This window comes from Takifugu rubripes, chromosome 16 (genome assembly GCF_901000725.2).
Source record: "Takifugu rubripes chromosome 16, fTakRub1.2, whole genome shotgun sequence".
Taxonomy (NCBI): Eukaryota; Metazoa; Chordata; class Actinopteri; order Tetraodontiformes; family Tetraodontidae; genus Takifugu; species Takifugu rubripes.
In genome coordinates, this window is record NC_042300.1 from 12,641,484 (window position 1) to 12,659,352 (window position 17,869).

Sequence of the window (17,869 nt, forward strand, 5' to 3'; positions counted from 1 at the left end):
TCATGGCTCCGGGCTCCTTCTTCCCCCCTTGGTCGTACATCGGGTCCACAAACTTAAAGACGTGTGCAGAACCAAACTGGAGCGTGGAGCCTGGACGCAGCACCGTCGTCTCAGTAACGCGCTGCCCATCGACGAAGGTGTCCGCGTCGGGGCCGTGCGGCGTCACCGTCACCATGCCGTCGGTGTGCATGAGGTTGCAGTGGTGAGGCAGGATTCCAGGACCCAGCAGCTGAATGGGAACGTGAGCGCAAGTAAAGCTGCAGCATTCACAACCAACAGACTGTTAAAAGCTCATGCTAAGGATATAAAGAGGAGTGGCATAAAGGTCCTTTGATTAGACAGCAGTAATTCCAGATTCAAGATGGACTTTATTCATCCCCGTAACTGAATATTAATTATGGGGCCCTGCAGTTACCTGAATGGCTCCATCCTCGGTACAGTCTGAGCCGACCTCGGTGATGCTGTGCTGAAGCCGGTAGAGCTTTGGTTTGTCCCTGGAGTCCGACCCATCTACACACAAACACGTGTTGACGTTTTACACCACACTGGGTGGTCCTCGCTCCGCATTCAGAAGAGAAACTGCTGTGGTGTTACGGTCCCACCACACACGCTCTCATATCGACCGGCAGCACCGTTCATCCATGAAGTCAACAGAAAGAAAAGCATCGGTGCTGGGGAGTGCTCCGCTGCTAATGTGTCTGAGGCCTGGCTGCTTGGTGGGGCTGGAGGGCACTTATTCATTAGTAGCAAAGGGGGGTTAGTAAAAGCAAAGCGTATTAGTTAACAAAAGGAAAGAGGGCAGATGTGGCTGCAGAGGAGGGGAAACATCTGGGTCTCCTGAATAGGTACCACAGAAAGATGTCCACAGAAAAAACTATCAACCAGGTGACAAGAAGAGTTTGGCCCTTTCTAAGAGTTCATTCCTCTTTCACCGAGGATTTAACAGCAAATTCGATCAACTCACGTCAAGGTGAAGACAATTACAATCACGTGTTCGGGCTGCATCGATCCGATATCGGTACCGATATTGTCGATGGGCTATTGATGACAACGGGCCGATCCAGGCGCTCGGTGCAAGACTCCAGCACCCTCGAGTGTTCACCTCTTTACTTCTGGTGGAACACTTTTCTGACTAAAGGGCCATAAAATGCATCCTTTTGTGGGTGCAAGCCTCTGCTACCTCACAAAGGTCCGTCAATTCAATTAATCAGCGCTCCGTAAAATGAGCTGCTGCACCCACAAGTCGGGTGCTGGTTCCGTTCATGCTCCCTTTAAAGTCAGCACGGAATTTGCATTTCTACGACATTGTTTAGTGTCGTTTATCTACAGTTCATCACTCCTTAAATCCCTCATTACTCTGACTGAACCGTTTTCACATGTTTGACCAAGCTGGAGGAGCGAGAGGTCCGGTCCATTCAGCTGCTTTTGCTTTGGATGCTCAATTCTGAACAAAGAACTGGGCGTTGATTTTGAATGCCTCAAAGTGGTGAAGCTGCTGGTCTATTTAAGATGGTTCTCCCACTGCGCAGTTATTAAAGCAGTAATCAGTACAAAAGAACGGCCTCACTCTGCAGGGTATCGCCTCAGTATCGGCCGATACAAAACCTCAGGTATCGGTATCAGGGGTGAAACAAATCAGATCGGTGCATCTCTGACTTATTTCTGTATGTTTATCCTAAAACTGTCCCTTAATATCTAAAGATTTAAAGTGAATATTAAACTAAAGCTGTACAACTTCCACTGACAGCAGATTTGTAGCCAGTGTTGAGAACTGGAGACCTTTAGTAATCCTGTCAGGAAGATCATTTCAGGGGGGGGGTTCTAATGGGGGGGGTTCTATCTGAGAGTCTGCTGGCGTCCCAGCAGCAACAGCAACAAACATAAAAGAAGATGTTGCGGGTTTTTACCTTCGTGGTGCCGATAGGCGTAGTAGGCATAGTGATTCCCTCGCCCTAGGCAAACAGGCAGGCGGGTTGGGAGGGAGGACACATGCACAAGGACCCAAACACACACACACACACACGATGCCATTAAGGAGGCGGGAAAGAAAACAGACACATAGCAGAGGGTCAAAATGTAGCAAGGAGGAAAAATGTTGCATCACCATAATTGAGCCATTAAATGCATGAAGCCACACACACACACAGGCTCCTCACACACACTCGCACCTGTGGAACATTCCTCGGGGCTGTCCGTCTAAACGGCTTTCAATCATTTTAGCTTATATACTCTGCTCGTTTTATTTCATTCAAACTGAAAAGGCTGGTGGAGCAAACAGACCGTGCAGCCTCCACATTCAGGTCCTTCAGGCTCACAGCGGTTAGTGTGTGTATTAGTACCGTTGGGAACCAAGACCTGAAGGTTCCCCAAGCACCACTTCAGCACTAAAGTCCAGCACAATAGCACTTTGATGGTGTTTAGGACCCCATCAGGCATGTTTAGTTAATGATATGAGGTTTATGACAGACAAAAGGAAGGTGAGGAAAATGCAGAACTGTTAGGGGAGGATTAAGGCATGTTTATTCCAAACTGCTGGTAAGAGCGTGTGCTTTGAGATGGACCTCCCTCTGTGTTCTAACCCCCACCCACTTCATGTCCCTCTGATACCTGTGATGCAGAGCAGCAGCCTCCATCTACAGACACTCTGATTCACTCACCTAAGCAGGCAGCCCAACCTCACACCTATCCAGTTCTACCAGTACGGCGGTTGAACACCACAGTTATCATGTTCTCGACGCGTGCACACCTGGGCTCAGCTCCACCAGGTACGGCAGCTTCTCGGGAGGCAGCGAGCTGCTGCTGTCTTTTCTCATGGCTTTATCGTCCACCTTTCTTCCCTTCCTTCCTGGATAGTCTGGAGGTCTCTTCTTCAGCTGGAACACCAATGCTCCTGACACACAGCACAGCAGCAACATTACGTTCTCATTCTCGAGAGAGAAAGCTTTGTCGCTACCTGGGTGACCTTCCTGCTGAGGGATGTGGGGGGGTCTCTGTACACTGGGAGGGCCACCATGCTCGTTAGCATCCTTTATTTTAACAGTTGCTTCTACTGCGGGAAGTGACAGTGACTCTGCTGTGCCTGGACAAACTGCCCCAGATACTTTACCAGAGACATTCAGAGTCACTGTGTGCTGCCGACAGCTTCATTGCTTTAATGATTTCAATCACATTAATGATTAATGTGGGTCAACGCATTTAACGCAATTACTTCCAACATAATGTAACTCTGTAATTATGGTAAACCAACAGAAGGGGGCAGTAAAAACCCAACAGAAGGGAAACCTGCTTATATTACGCTTTATGTGTGGGTGTGTGTGTGTGTGTGTGTGTGTGTGTTACCTCTGTCGGCCGGCCAGTCCCTGAAGATCTGCAGTGGGCACTCATTATCATCCAAAATCACATCTTTGCCAGACTTGTCATCTTGCTGCACAAACACACAAAAGCATCAAGATCCAATCATTGATTAGGCTTCACAGCTTATGCTTACGACCATACAACAATTCAAGAAACTTTCATACTCTCAAAGCATTGAAGTCATTAGTCAAATACCATGGAGGTGTTTTCTCATTGATTTTCCTTCCGTCACCACTTTACGCTGCATAAAAGCTCTACTAATGTTGCAGTTTTGTAAATGTTACAACAGATCAACGCTGCCCTACATATCTTTCATCCTTTCATCTCCATTAAGATCTTTCAGCCTGACATTAAACACACACAAATATACTAGTGCTTATTTATCCTATTCACTGAACTAATGGAATTTTCCTAAGCTTCATTTTCATCAGCGAAAAGCTTCCAGAGGTACCGTAGATCTGTGGTATGTGTGCGTGTCTGGAGGGCTGCTCCCTGCGTATCGACTGTGGGAGCAGGAGTTATTTCATATGATTGGCGAGCCGTGAGGACAGAGAGGAGAGAGAATGTGAAGAGGGCAGCCAAGTTCAGACCCAACACACACAGCATCTGTTGCTGCATTAATACTCAAGTTCATTCCTCTCAGCTTTTCTGTTCAAAAAGCATTCTTCATCTCCATCTTTAATTAGTTAAGTGTGCGCGTGTAAACAGCACGAGTGCTTTTGAGCAAGTAACTGTGACCTTGGCTGTCATCTGAAAACCCCCTCAGAAGAATTACGGCATGTTTAATGATGACGAAAGACGTTGGAATTTACCAGAAATGGGAGGATGAAGGTGTTTAAAATTAGGCAACGGCAGCATAAGCCTGAATGTAAATGTATTTATGAACTAGTGCCAAATGTAAAGTTAGAGGATGGCCAAAAGATTGTTCAAGTGTCTAAAAGAAATCGGAAAAGAATCCATTTGTTTGCTGTGAAAAGAAACAGGATAGAAAACTGCGATTAAAAGGAGGGTATAGAAGGAGCGCGTTACCCGGGCGATGCAGTACTCTCGAGGGTTCTCCTTCTCCAGCCCGTATTTTTCGAGTGCTTCCACCACAGCAAAGTCTGCCGTGTCTCTAGTCGAAAGCAGGATGGTCTTATACGGGATGTTTGGCTTCAGGCTGTCGGCATATATTCGCAAGGTGCCTCCTGCAGAAACACACGTGTTGGTGGCGGCACTATTTGCAGGTCATGTGACTGACATTTAAGAATGTGAGTATTATCATTAAGGACCAATGGCAGAAACAATGATTAAATTAAAACAACATGAGAACACCAGCTTTTAATGTCATGTTTTTCTGTGTGGGACACAAACGTGTGTGTGTGTGTGGGGGTGTGTGTGTGTGTGTGTCTTATTTTCAGTAGGACTTTCTGCATGAAGAAGCTCCTCATCTTCGACCACCACGAGTCCCTTTGTGCTGCTGTGGGTGTGGGCAGTGTTGATGGTTCTGTTCTGTGGATGCTTCTGAGGTCCATCTGTTTGTCTGGCTCACTACTAAAGTAGCGTCTGAGTCACGTACAACTTGGTGTCCCTTATTCAGATGTGTCTTCCACATGGTAGCCCGGGGCGACGAGCATCATGCGGCCCTCTGAGGCCCGGCCAATGCAAACATGACGGAGGCTAATCAGTCGCGTACAGCACTTGTTTAGTTTAGCCGTTCTGTTTGAAACTAAAGGGAATATCTCATTTCAGCCTTTGTGCGAGTACATTGCATAAACCCCGGTGGTGATGCAGACGGCTAAAGAACACATCTACCGGCTTTTCATTCCAGCTCTCCTTGCACATTTCTTGAGCTCTGTTGCACAGGATAAGGAGCTGCAGTGAACTGTGATTTTCAGGTCGTTATGCTGATTCTCCTGAGGTTCCCATCAGGCCTTAAGCCACACAAAGCCCCGTCTCTGCCCGATTCGGGCTTCTTTTCATTCACAAATGGTGAGATTTCCCATATTCCCTCTGTGGGCAGGTGCCTCTTTGCATCCCTCAACATAAGTGGTGACTCAGGTTTGGAATAATGTTTTATTTTCATCTCTTCAATTACTCAGCAGCTGCTTCTGCCTCAATAACTGTGATTGGTAGCGCTGCTTATTAAAGGTTCTGCTGTCTGAAGAAGCCGCCCTAATGGCTTCAGCCCTTCACTTTATGTTTCTGATAAATCATGATCAGCTCCTGGGAAGGTTTGGTCGAGCTGTATCTCCCTCTGAGCTGTATATTCTCCTAAATGGGCCAGAGCTTTGGGTTTCTCTCAGAAAGATATCAAAGTGTGAACTGGGTAACCCAGGACGATGCGATTTACCCGAGTCGGGCCTCCCATCGCTGCTCATGAACTCCTGCATGCGTTTCTCCAGCTTCTGCTGGCGTCTCCTCTTCATCACCACCTCTGGGTTGGATATCGTCCGTGTGAAACTGGTTTCTGGCATATCTTTGTAAACCTCCGCTGCCAGACGACTGTTTTCTCTGAACCAACAGGAAGGAAAAAGAAGCTGACTAGTGAACCAAAGACTGGGAATCAAAAGATCAAAGCTTCACTGTGCTTTGCTCTTTGCCATTTCGTGGTTTAGAGGAAAACAAGAGCCTCTCTTTGGAGGCCAATGATGTAATTGATGGAGAAGATAAACAAACGAGATTATGTGACGTTACCCGTCCTCCCTGTTGAGAGCCTGCTCGTCTCCATCAGGAATCCGGGCGAATTCCTTCTCTCGCTTCTTTTCCTTCTTCTTCTCTTTCTTGGACAGGGTCCTCTTAAAGTTTTGGATCACTCCATCTTTCTCCTTCTCTGGTCCGTTACTCTGACTCTTCTGCTAACGGGAGAGGGAGGCAGAACGATGAGGAAGCAGTCGAGAGACGTATTGTGCTTATTTCATTTGAAAGAACATCAGCCTGTTCACGACTTTACTGGTGCAGTTGAAGAAGGCGGTTCACGTTACAGGATACATGGTGTGGGAAACTGATACCAGGCAGATATGACAGGGATTTTTGGTTCTTTTGTTTCACTTTTTTTAATTTGAAATGGCTGACCTTGGGAAGGATGTCATTCTCATTCTTCAGGACGAACCGCCCCTCTCTGTCATCTTTGTTCCAGTTCAACTGAACAACGAGAGGCTTCTCATCGAGGTCCAGCTGACGCTCTTCTGAGACAGAGCCGCAGACAGGCACATTAGCTCCTCGTCTCCTATATTCCTAACAAACATTTTTAGACACAAACGTGCTTTCTGTGGAACCTACCGCCACTGACGTGGACCTCATACAGGGAGTATTTGGGCGAGGACAGCATCCTCATGTCTGGCCTGAATTTCTCAGCCAATGTCTCGATGACATCCTGTGTCGTCGCCGTGCTGGACACTCTGATGCACTTTGTGGCAAAGTTGCCGGCAACCCGGTCTTGGAAGTAGAACCGCATCACACCATGGAACTCCAAGTCCTATTGAAAACAGATAAGAGCAGGACTAAGGAATGTTTCTTGTATGCGACCAGGGTGTCACTATAGCAAATGTGCCAAATTTCAGCTTCCCAGAGGTTTTAAGAGTTTTAAGAATTAAGATTACTACAGGACCAAACAATTAGTGTGGCCAACAGCCAAGACAGGGAGGTGTAACAAGGTAATCTGAAGCAAGACTACTTTATTTAAATGGATCAGCTCTAAGTGTGTGGCCATTGTCTCCAATTCACACCCTTCATGACCGATAATTTGGGGATGTGGAAACAGAAGCTGAAAGGTAATGAAAGCTGATGCCAGCCCTCTTTTCCCTTTGAAACACAATTCATTTCCCTCCCTTTTCCGTGTGTGACGGCAGAAGTGTCCCTGCCTGAGAAAGCCAATGAAAATGAGCGTAGTTTCAATAGTAGGTGAGGGTGGGTCTCAGCGAGAGTTTGAGGTGTGTTGAGTAATTTACTGCTGGAATGTGGGTCAGCGAACGTTGCCATTGTTACGCCTGCACAAGCATTGGTAACTGTTACTGTGGCGACACTGGTCCACTTCAGTCTGAACAAATCCCCGTTAAGCACCAACGCTGGATAATTAACAAGCTGCCCAACATGCTCACAGCGAGGAACGCACAAGTTCAGCTGGGCGGGGGGGCCCAACGCGGAGCTCAAAGGCTGCGGCCCAGCCGAGCCTCTGTCCTACCAGGCAGGCCGCGCTTTTACCCCAGATGAGAAGCATTTTCTGCCAAGTAGGACAGAAAACTTGGCTCATCTGCAGCCCTCGAGGACTGGATTTGCCCCCCCCCCCCCGACCACATGTGGTTCAAGTGCAGGGGACCAGCAAGGTTCACACTCCGGCAGGACCTGTTGAGCTCAGACATCTTCGCTTTGACTTGATATTAAAGCAATGATCAAGAAATAGTCTGACAAGTTTACAGCCATAAACAGTTGTTAATGACAGGTTTTATGGCCCTGTGTGAACCTTAGTCCAAACACAACTGCTCACACAGGGAGTCACAACCCAGCCAAGGCTTTACAGGCTTTCTGATCCTTCCTTCAGAAAGATTAAAGTTCTATTCAATCAAATAGAAATGGGTATATGATCTAAAAAATGATCTACAATAGAAACAGAGATGACGGAGCCGACCTTTCTGGGCAGTTCAAGTGCGAGCGGCACTTTCTGAACTGACCTATATTTACCACAACCCAGGCAATGTTGTAGCTGGATGTTATCACTTAGATAAGAATGGTGGAGGGGAGGAAGGGCCACAGTGTGTGCTCAGCTTGGCGTCTATAGACCAAAGGTATTTGGAGAAAGGCCATTTTAACTCTCCTGGAAGTGTTTCAGTGATATCAGAGCCCCAAACATAGACGTCTACACCAGTGAAAAAGCAGCTCCGAGATCTGGCTGGAAAACACATAAAGGCTGTGAACGTGGGCGGGTCCTCGGGGTAAGAGGGAATCTGGCTCGTCAGGCTTCCTGACTAACGCTCCAGTGTCAAAGGTCTGCAGGGAGAAAGGTGAAAGGTCGCATGTGTGACTTCAGTTCACTTTCTAGTTGTAAAAGTCAGATAGCACCTGGCGTCTGTCCTTTATCATTTTCTATGTGTGAGCGTACAAACAGCCCGACGGCCTCCTTTAAATAATACGATAAAGAAATCACCTGGTCTCTGGTAGGCCTGAAACAGGATTGTGTGTGTACAACCGCTGTTTGACCGGATTATTCCAGCTGACGAGGGTCGATTGCACTCTTGAAAGTGTGTCTGTCCCAAAGACATCATGAATACATACGCTCTCTAATGCACATTCGACTTCAGAAATGACTTTTAGTCCAAGCATATTGAACTCTGAGGATTCATTGCTGATTGCTGTTTTTGTGAATTAGCATTGATTGATGCTACTTTTCAATCATGGGTCAACCTGGTAAACTCCCTAAGTTAGTTTAATCTTTCAGTGTGCACACACCGCTCATTCTCTGGAGCTCTCACAGCTGCCTCACGCTTCCGTGACATTCAGAAGAATATTAACGTCCAGCGTTCTTGTTATTTATCAGGTTTAATGAGACATGGTGACATCTGCAGGGAGCCGAGCGGTGCTCCAGAACTCCCAGAAGACAGAGCGGCACAACCCGGCACGACCGACAGAACTCTGCTCATCAGTCATCATCTCATGGAGGCAGGAGGCCAGAAGTGAGGGTGTCTGTGGCCATTATGAGGCACAACTGGGAGGAGCTGAGGGCAGCAAATGAAGGTTTACGCCACCCTCCACCGGGGTCAACAAGAGTTCAAACAGCAAACTGTGGAACAGCAGCTTCAGGAGCTCAACTATGGAGCTTCAGCTATGGAGCTTCAGGAGCTCAACTATGGAGCTTCAGGAGCTCAACTATGGAGCTTCAGCTATGGAGCTTCAGGAGCTCAACTATGGAGCTTCAGGAGCTCAACTATGGAGCTTCAGCTATGGAGCTTCAGGAGCTCAACTATGGAGCTTCAACTATGGAGCTTCAGGAGCTCAACTATGGCAAAAGCCTGAATCTACCTGAGGTTTATCGTTTGGAACGTCCCTTTAATCAAATATATTGATGTCAATATAAACTTGATGTTAATGAAGTGGTAAATTGGAGGGGGATAAATCTACTAATCAACAAGTTGCCAGCTTGAAACTTTTCCTTCCCAACACTGGTTCTTTTGAACAGACCCTGCAGACTGGAAACACTGGGAAAAGGGGAACTTCCCAGATGTAAATAGTTGGAATATTCGACACCGAAATGAATTTAAAAAAGGGAGGAGATGAGAATTCAGGATGGTGGTTGTTCAGCAGCCAGGACAGATTCCAGCTGCTGTGCATCATCTCTTCTGTCCTGCAGACACACACACACACACACACACACACACACACACACACACACACACACACACACACACACAGACACACAGACAGACACACAGACAGACACACAGACACACAGACAGACAGACACACACACACAGACAGACACACAGACAGACAGACAGACACACACACACACACAGACAGACACACAGACACATACACACACACCCACACACACACACGCTGCAGCCCCACCTGCCTCAACAGGGATTCCTCCCTCAGGAAGAGGAAACTCAGATCTCAGAGATTTCAGAGACACAAGAACAGATGAGAAGAGGAAAGCAGAAAAACATTATTTATCCACAATATTAAATTAACCAAACTACAGACAAATCAGCATTTATTTCAGCATCTCCAGCCCTGGTTTAACCTGCTGACAGCACCGGCGTGGAAACGGGTTCGGACCATTTCCAAACCTTTTCTTGCACACCAGCTCAAAAACGTGGAAACCAAAGTCTTCTGTTAGGAAACGACACGTGCACGCTGACACGTGCACGCTGACGCAGGGCCGGAAAGAAAAGCTGCTTTGTTTCAGGTGAGTTTCAACTGCGGAATGGAGCCTGTCCACCCCCTCCACAGATCAATCAGACAGATCAAAATAACCTGAGAAAGAAATAACGCATGCAACAACATCTATACATCTATATCTATACATCTATATCTATACATCTATATCTATATGTTTAGAAAAGGCGCTGACATCGCATTTGCTTAAACGCGTGTTTAACATCTTTGAGGACCACGGATCATCAGCTGGGAGCACGGCCACGCACCAACAACCATCTGGGTGCACTGAAAGGTCTCCAGACACAAAACGAGCCGTGCACAGTTTGCAACGGGCGTGTCTGCAGTTTTAAAACAAGAGACGTCATTGATCAGATTGCTGAATTAAGCCATTACGGCCGGTTATACAAATTCAATAAAATGTGAAATATCGAGCGATCAGGTCGGCAGACAGCTGCGTTCTGTTGTAGGAAACATCAGCATAACAGTCAAAAATGAGATGATTTAGGGCTAACGAAGTTTAATCTGGCGAGCGATACCATAGGTGGGGCAAGAAGACCGTCTCTCACACACACACACACGCACGCACACACACACACACACACACACACACACACACACACACACACACACACACACACACACACACACACACACACACACACACACACACACACACCACACACACACACACACACACACACACCACACACACACACACACAGCTTCCATGATGACCAGTGGGCCAGTAGCTTTTTATTTTTAATCACTCTCTGCCTCATTGATGGAGGCGCTCTGTGGCCTCTACCGATCTCTTGATGACAATAATATCATACTGGTTCAATTAAGACTTCCCCCCTTTGGGGGCTTAATCCTGTAAATGTCAAGCTGCTAATCTACAAACTAAAACTTGCAGCAAATTAACCCCAACTCAGAGGTCATCTGATGGTAACAGAATCGCTGGTTGTTGTGGACTCTCTTTTCTGGCTCCCGTTGGGTCAGGCTGCAACAACGTGCACCTTTTTACCCCAATCGCGCTCGTTTGCTCACTAAAACAGCACTCACCTAAAGATCCACCTTACTCATATACAGTAACCCAACACCAAACTAGTGAGCATTGCTACGGCAACCACCTGGTAGACGGGCGTTATGTTGCAGTGGAGCTGGTCGGCTGGCCGTACCCACGTCTCAAATGTCCGCTGGACAATAACGATGCCAGAAATAAAGCGCTGATGCAGAACATGAGAATTAACTCAACAATCACAGGAAACTATAAATAGTTAATAGTTAAAAGAAAATGAGGAACCGCAGAAACACCCTGGTCGTCTTCCTTGTTTTTCCTTCCTGGTCTCCTGATCTTCTACCCCCTGATCTCTTCTGCTCCGAGCCAAGAGTCCCAACTCTAGTAATGATGCTGGCTCTGGAGAAGGCTGGAGCAGCTCCAACAACAATAGATGCCGAGCTATTGCACCACCACCGTCTCCAACCATCCACTGGAGATGAAATAAGAAACAGACCAATGAACCATGGAGAGAGAAGAGACCTGAGAGGGTGCTTCTGCCTGCTTTGGGTTGGGAACAGCCTGAATGTTGCCTCAGCTGCATCGTTATGTTTAGATCTCACAAACATGTTCATGTTCAGCGGAGGGACGTGACCGTTGCAGCCATCACAACACCAACGCGTCCGATCCACAAATGTCCCGAGCAGCTGGCGACATCGTCGGGCTCTTCAGGACAGGAGAAGCTGCTGTCCCAGGTCCGTTTCAGGGGACATTCCAACAGGGATGAGGATCATCAGGGGCTCCTTCCACACGTTCTCAAAAGCTCGTTAATTAACTGAACAGTTGCTCTTATTTTACAAAGATCTTCTGCAATAATAAAGGAGCTACGCCGACTCTTTTACCGACACCGTCCACCCAACACACACGTCGCCGTGTCGCAACCGTGCACGTTTCTCCCTGCGTGTGCGTTGAGGCGATTCTTGGAAAATGGGCTGGACAGTTAAGATCAACAAACGTGGGAGGGTGGAGCAGCTGGAGGGAAGTCCCTGGCCCTGAGGGCTCCCACACGCTGTTATTGTGCTACAGAGTCTCCAGCAGGTCCTCTGGTGGGTGGGGCGGGGGCAGCTCTGCTGGGGTGGGGGTCCAGCAGGGTTCTGCTTGCTGGAAGGGAGTGACAACCAGACCTTTTAACTTCTGAGGTGGTTTTAAACTTTATATTTCTTTATCAGGTGTCAGGTGATGTGTTCTGACCAAGGTAGCCACAACGATATCTCAGTAAAACTAAAGAAGCGTGTCCTCCCCTCTTACGCAACACTTTAGTTATTTATCGTCTGATGCAAAGCATCATGGGAACTGGGAGCGAGCGGTGCGAAACACTTGGAGTCATTGGTTCCTGAATGTCTGATCCTGTATCAGGTCATGTGATTGGCCAGCGGGGGGGGGGCGACAAGGATCTGACTGACAGGTAGGAGAGCAAATCTGCAGCCTGAGAAGCTGGTGATGGAGAGGGAGGGGGGCAGGGGCGGGGGCGGGGGCGAGGCCGGCAGGAGGTGACCAGGGCCTCTGAGGGGATTAACATGGTCTGACAGGCTGGCTGGGACAAACACACAAACACACACGGCTTTTAGGGCGCGCTGCTCTGCTGAGCACACACAATACGCCGCTTGTTTTAGAACAAGAGGACGGAGAGAAAAGATAGATAAGAGAGGCCAAATCACTGGGAAGGAATGTGTGTGAGGGGACAGCGCACAGACAGACTGGCCCTATTTACCACAGGTGCTTCACACAACACAACACAACCCTGCCTGGGCCGATGCGTTCATGTCGGCAGCGGTCATCAGGTTCTGGCCATTTTCTTGAAACGCCTCCAACAACACTGGCTGAGAAGGACCTGGGAGCCCAACCCTAACCCTAACCCTAACCCTAGTCCTAACCCTGACCCTAACCCTAACCCTAGTCCTAACCCTAACCCTAACCCTGACCCTAACCCTAGCCCTGACCCTAGCCCATAAACCAGGGCTTTGAGTTCCAGTTTAATAAACGCGGCTTTCCCTCTTTTCCACACACAATCTGACCTCCCCTGTCGGGAATGCAACTCCATTTGCATTCCAGGGATTCCAGGATCAGAGGGAGTCCTGAAACGATGACATGTCCTCCAGAATGATCTTCAACACCCCCACACACACACACACGGGCGTCTTTGGAGGGTCATAAAGGTGCTTCATGTTCTGTAAATGTTGGTTTCAATCAGGGACGTTTGGTTGAAAAAGAAGAATCCTTGAAGCATCTCAGCCTATTGTCCTCACACTCTCATGACCAACAGCGGTGATAAATAACCAGGTTGTCTTCGGCGACCCCCATCTTTCTTCCTCACAGACACCAGCCGATAGATGGAGGTCGACCGCCATTAATTACACCAGCGGCGGCGGCGTGGCTGGACAACGAATGGATTCTCCCATTGAGGCGGAGAAACGGAACATATCAGCCTTCCGATCATCACTGTAATCCGGCACATATAATCAGTACCAATCTGGAACTGGCCCCAGGAGCTGTTCTTGTCAGTCTGGCTACACGTTCAGGTCTGTTCTGGGTCTGGTGATGGCCACAGGTCATGACCCTTGACCTCGTACAGAAACGCCGGTTCTCTCAAGTGAAACTCAAACTCTCCTAATTGCAGGTCAACAGAGAAGCAGCCACACACGTCTTTGGCAAGCCTGTCAAATCCTGAGTGTGTGTAGGCCTTGTAACAGCTACGGCGTCGCCATGGTTACACAGCCAGCCGCATGACATGATGACAGAGGCAGAAACGGGGAGTGAGGCCATGGCTGCTGGCGGGGGGGGTGCAAACATATAAACACAGTCTGTGTGTGTGTGTGTACGTGTGCTGTAGTTGTGGCTGAGAGACCAGCAGCTCCCTGGACCAGCAGCTCCGTGGACCAGCAGCTCCCTGGACCAGCAGCTCCCTGGACCAGGCCTCCTGTGTTCTGGCCAGAGAGAGCGCTACTATGGCAACTATCACTGCTGCTATAAACAGACCTGCTTGACCCACACTGACCTTTTCAGTCTCCAGTCAGACAGCAGACAGTCAACAACCCCCCCCCCTGGTTATTATGGTGGATAATGGTGGACTGAACTACAGCACGTTAGGTGGGAACTGAACGGGTTGTTTAAAGCTCTACAACGTTTTTGGATGGTAGAAATGAGCTGGAAACAGGTGAGCATTAATACTACGAGACCTCTAATGAGGTCATAGAGATATTTCCAATATAAATCTATGAACAATGATCAATTCATCAATTGTTCCATGGAAAATGGGCCACTGCACATCACTCCATTCCCGATGGGTGGCAGGGTGGCTTCTTCTCTGTCAGACCTTGTTTTGCCCTCAGGGTTCCACAGTTTTTTGCCTTCAACAGTTTATATTGGAGCGTTCTAAGCACTGGAAATAGCTGGTAAAATAAAACTAAATCAGATCAACATCTCTCAGAAGAGCCAATCATTGCACCTAGACGACAGGAAACCCACAATCTCCCAATAACACACACTTCCTGCTTCCCCTGCGGCAGGGAAGCGGGCAGAGAGGCGGCGACGTCACGGCGAGCGCGGTCACACGGGAGGTTGTGGTGGGGGCGAGAGTCTATCTGGACCTCGCCACCCTTCAACGCCATCACTGGAACGTCGATTACAAAGATCCAGATGTAACGGAATTACTGTTATTCACGGTTTAAACGGCAAAAACCAGGGCAGCTTAAATATGAGCGGCTGCCTGTACAGTAACTGCAATTCTGACATTAATATTTGGACAAATCCCACATTTACATCCAACAGTTCTCGTTATGTTACACCCTTAAAAACAGTCCGGTCAGAACATGAGCCCGGGTAAAGCGGGCTCGTTCTGTCGGTACCAACAGGTTCCGCTGCAGACGAATGAGCAGGTTCGGGAAACGGGCCATTGTTCCGGAGGTTGGAGCTTAAACAAAAGTGAAAACCTGTGATGTCACACCCGAGACAGAAGAACCGACTTTACATCCGCGTCATTCTCCAGCCAGTTTAAAGGCTTCAGGATGGACTGGAAATGATACCAGCCAACACCTCATACCTGTCACCAGGTACATGAATGTTGCTGTTGGAGCCAAGTTCACCATCATTAATGCACGTGCACGTGCCCGTATGTGTCCAGACTGTGAGGAGGACAGCAGCAGTCCCAAACCCTGAGGAAACCTTTAGCTCACAAAAGCTGCGGAGCAGAGTCCGTCCTGCCCTCGTTCAACAACGTCCGTCTTTACAAGCACAAAAACACAACGACCGTAAATTCTAACAGCAATTTATACTGTTATTATCCTGATTCCTGCAGAAGTCAGGTATTCAGAAGCCCTCAGTGATCGTGTTCCCTCCTCTATGATCCGAGAGATCTTTAACACAAAAATAACGTCAGCTTTCCCACAACCCGTCTAAAAATAAAAACATGGCTGTGCAACACACATCGTGCCTAAAGGACGCCTCTCGCGTATAAAGCCTCATCACGTGACATAAATACCTGTTACAATTTCAAAAATAAGCTCCAACGACACAACAGACGCCGATTAAAAAGTCTTGCGAACCGCTGGGCTCCGCTAATCAGCCCCCCCGCGGCTAATTTAGACACATGAATGGTTTCGTACGTCTAAGCGTCGGTTTGGTCTCAGATTAAAAAGAAAACAGCCATCAGATGGCGTGCGTGTGTGTGTGTGTGTGTGTGTGAACTGTAGACCGTTAATTACAAAGTGTGAACTCTGCACACAGAAACAACGTGCACGGAACCACTCAGGGGGAGTCTAGACAGTGTGAAGGACACTTTGGAGGGGGGGGCCCAAGCTGACCAGCTGACATATGGGGAGGGTGTGGCCCTGCAAGGAGGACCACACATCTGCTTCCATTTAATCATTTCATACCAAACTCGGAGCAGTATTCCGACACCGTGGTCCTGGAATAAGCAGAGAATTATGGACGAGGACTTTAATCAGCGCATGTGTGCTGACCCACACATGCGCTGACCAACGGCTGGCCAGCTTCAATCCACATAGATTAATCGGCTCAGGATGAGGAGAGGGGACCTTGTGGCCCCCCTTCACCCCTGGGAGAGGGGGGGGGGCGCCTAAGAACCTTGTATCTGACCAATGCTCAGCAGAAGCATGGATCAAAACTATGACTGCACCAGTAAAGGTGTGGCGTCACACACACAATAAAAAGGACTAAAATGCCCCCAGTCAGCCTGAAGATAGAAAAGGAGACATCGGTTAACAACTCAAGTCAAGACGGGCGAGTTAATCACACAACATGGGTCAAGTTAGTGCTGGTCACCAAGCGCCTCGTTCCAGCCCGCAGCGCGGACAAAGCGGGGCCACACGACGGTCGCTGCACGGTGCACCGACCGTGGCATTCTGGGATGGCTTGATGCCGCCCTGTTTTCAACTCTTTACACCCAGCTTGTTGCTGATGTTTTAATCTTTCGTCTATTTGTCTTGCGAACAGCCTCGACGTGCTATTGGGTTCGTCAGCCATTGCGGACGCCGCCGCCATCCCGCTACATGAGCAACACGCACAGCTAATATTTACACTATTGCACCTATTTCAACGTTAGTGTCCTAAACGGCAATGTTGTGTGTTACCCCGCGAACCCAGCAGTTAGGCCTAATCTGAAATAATGGCAGGGTTCACGTTTGCTACAACTATCACAGGTCCTTTGCAAGCTAGCTAGCATGCTAGTTCCTACACGGACAGTGCAGTTATATTGGGACATGACGCCAGATTCCGTTCAAAATCTGGAAATGCACCGTTTCTTAGGCATGTTTGCACATTTACACAAACTCCTGAAGAAAACCAAGGACAGGCATGTTGTTTTGTTCCGGCCTACTTTGTATGAAGAAGCACAAAATACTCATTATGACTACTAACTTTTGGAAATGTCCCTTCGGTGTAGCTAGCCAACTTACTCCACCAATTAAGCGAATAGCAGCCAGAAGCTAACCGACCCTTGGTTTATTTACAGTGAATTATAAATACGCACGTATAAAATGGCTCGATTTTTCCCTTTCGCGCCGCCGTACGTTGAGTGTTTATTGTGACATTGTAAATCAGCACATTTTTCAAGGGACTTTGGAACCCGGGGGCTCGACACGCTGCCCACAACAGCGTCTTCTTTACGCGTTTCGAAGTCAAGTGTCAACCGATAGCGGCGCCCCTGTCCGCCATTCACCCAGCAGAGGCCCCGCCGGCCCACGGCCTCTCCTGCTCCTGCCCTCTGCCTCCTACCTCCGTCGGCCGGCTGATCTCGAACAGGTCGAGCCGGTTGGCGTTCCAGTGGTTGATGATGTCGGCCAGCTTCCTCCTCTCCTCCTCCCTGCTCCCCGACATGGTGGACAGCCTTCCTGACGCCCTCCGTCGAGCTGCGCCGTTCCACGGAGCGTCCGGTGAGGTTAGTCCACAGCGGAAGAATCCAGCGGCGCAGGAATCAACGCTTCAGATCGGCGCTTCGGTCGCCAGGACTCGCTGCTTCGTCTGCGCTCACCGACCTGCTGTCTGATCTGTCGCTGGCTCGCGCTTCCCCGCGTGCCAGTGCCCGTGCTCGCTCGCGATGGACTCTGGATGGCCTCCCGGGCACGCGCAAAGTGTTAACTGTTGCAG

General features: G+C 48.7%; 1 protein-coding gene across 1 annotated transcript in view; it reads right to left on the reverse strand.

Annotated features, from left to right (window-relative positions):
* afdna (afadin, adherens junction formation factor a) overlaps window positions 1-17,823 on the reverse strand; it is a 38,544-nt gene extending 20,721 nt beyond the window's left edge. The window contains exons 1-11 of the mRNA XM_029850020.1: window positions 17,498-17,823; window positions 6,616-6,811; window positions 6,409-6,521; window positions 6,031-6,191; window positions 5,687-5,847; window positions 4,384-4,541; window positions 3,340-3,424; window positions 2,747-2,890; window positions 1,908-1,952; window positions 416-510; window positions 1-229 (exon numbers count right to left, since the gene is read on the reverse strand). The exon at window positions 1-229 is cut by the window's left edge and continues 22 nt beyond it. Coding sequence (XP_029705880.1) covers window positions 1-229; window positions 416-510; window positions 1,908-1,952; window positions 2,747-2,890; window positions 3,340-3,424; window positions 4,384-4,541; window positions 5,687-5,847; window positions 6,031-6,191; window positions 6,409-6,521; window positions 6,616-6,811; window positions 17,498-17,599 — 1,489 coding nt within the window. The 5' untranslated portion in view covers window positions 17,600-17,823. The remainder of the gene's footprint in view (window positions 230-415; window positions 511-1,907; window positions 1,953-2,746; window positions 2,891-3,339; window positions 3,425-4,383; window positions 4,542-5,686; window positions 5,848-6,030; window positions 6,192-6,408; window positions 6,522-6,615; window positions 6,812-17,497) is intronic.
* Window positions 17,824-17,869: the final 46 nt, after the last annotated feature.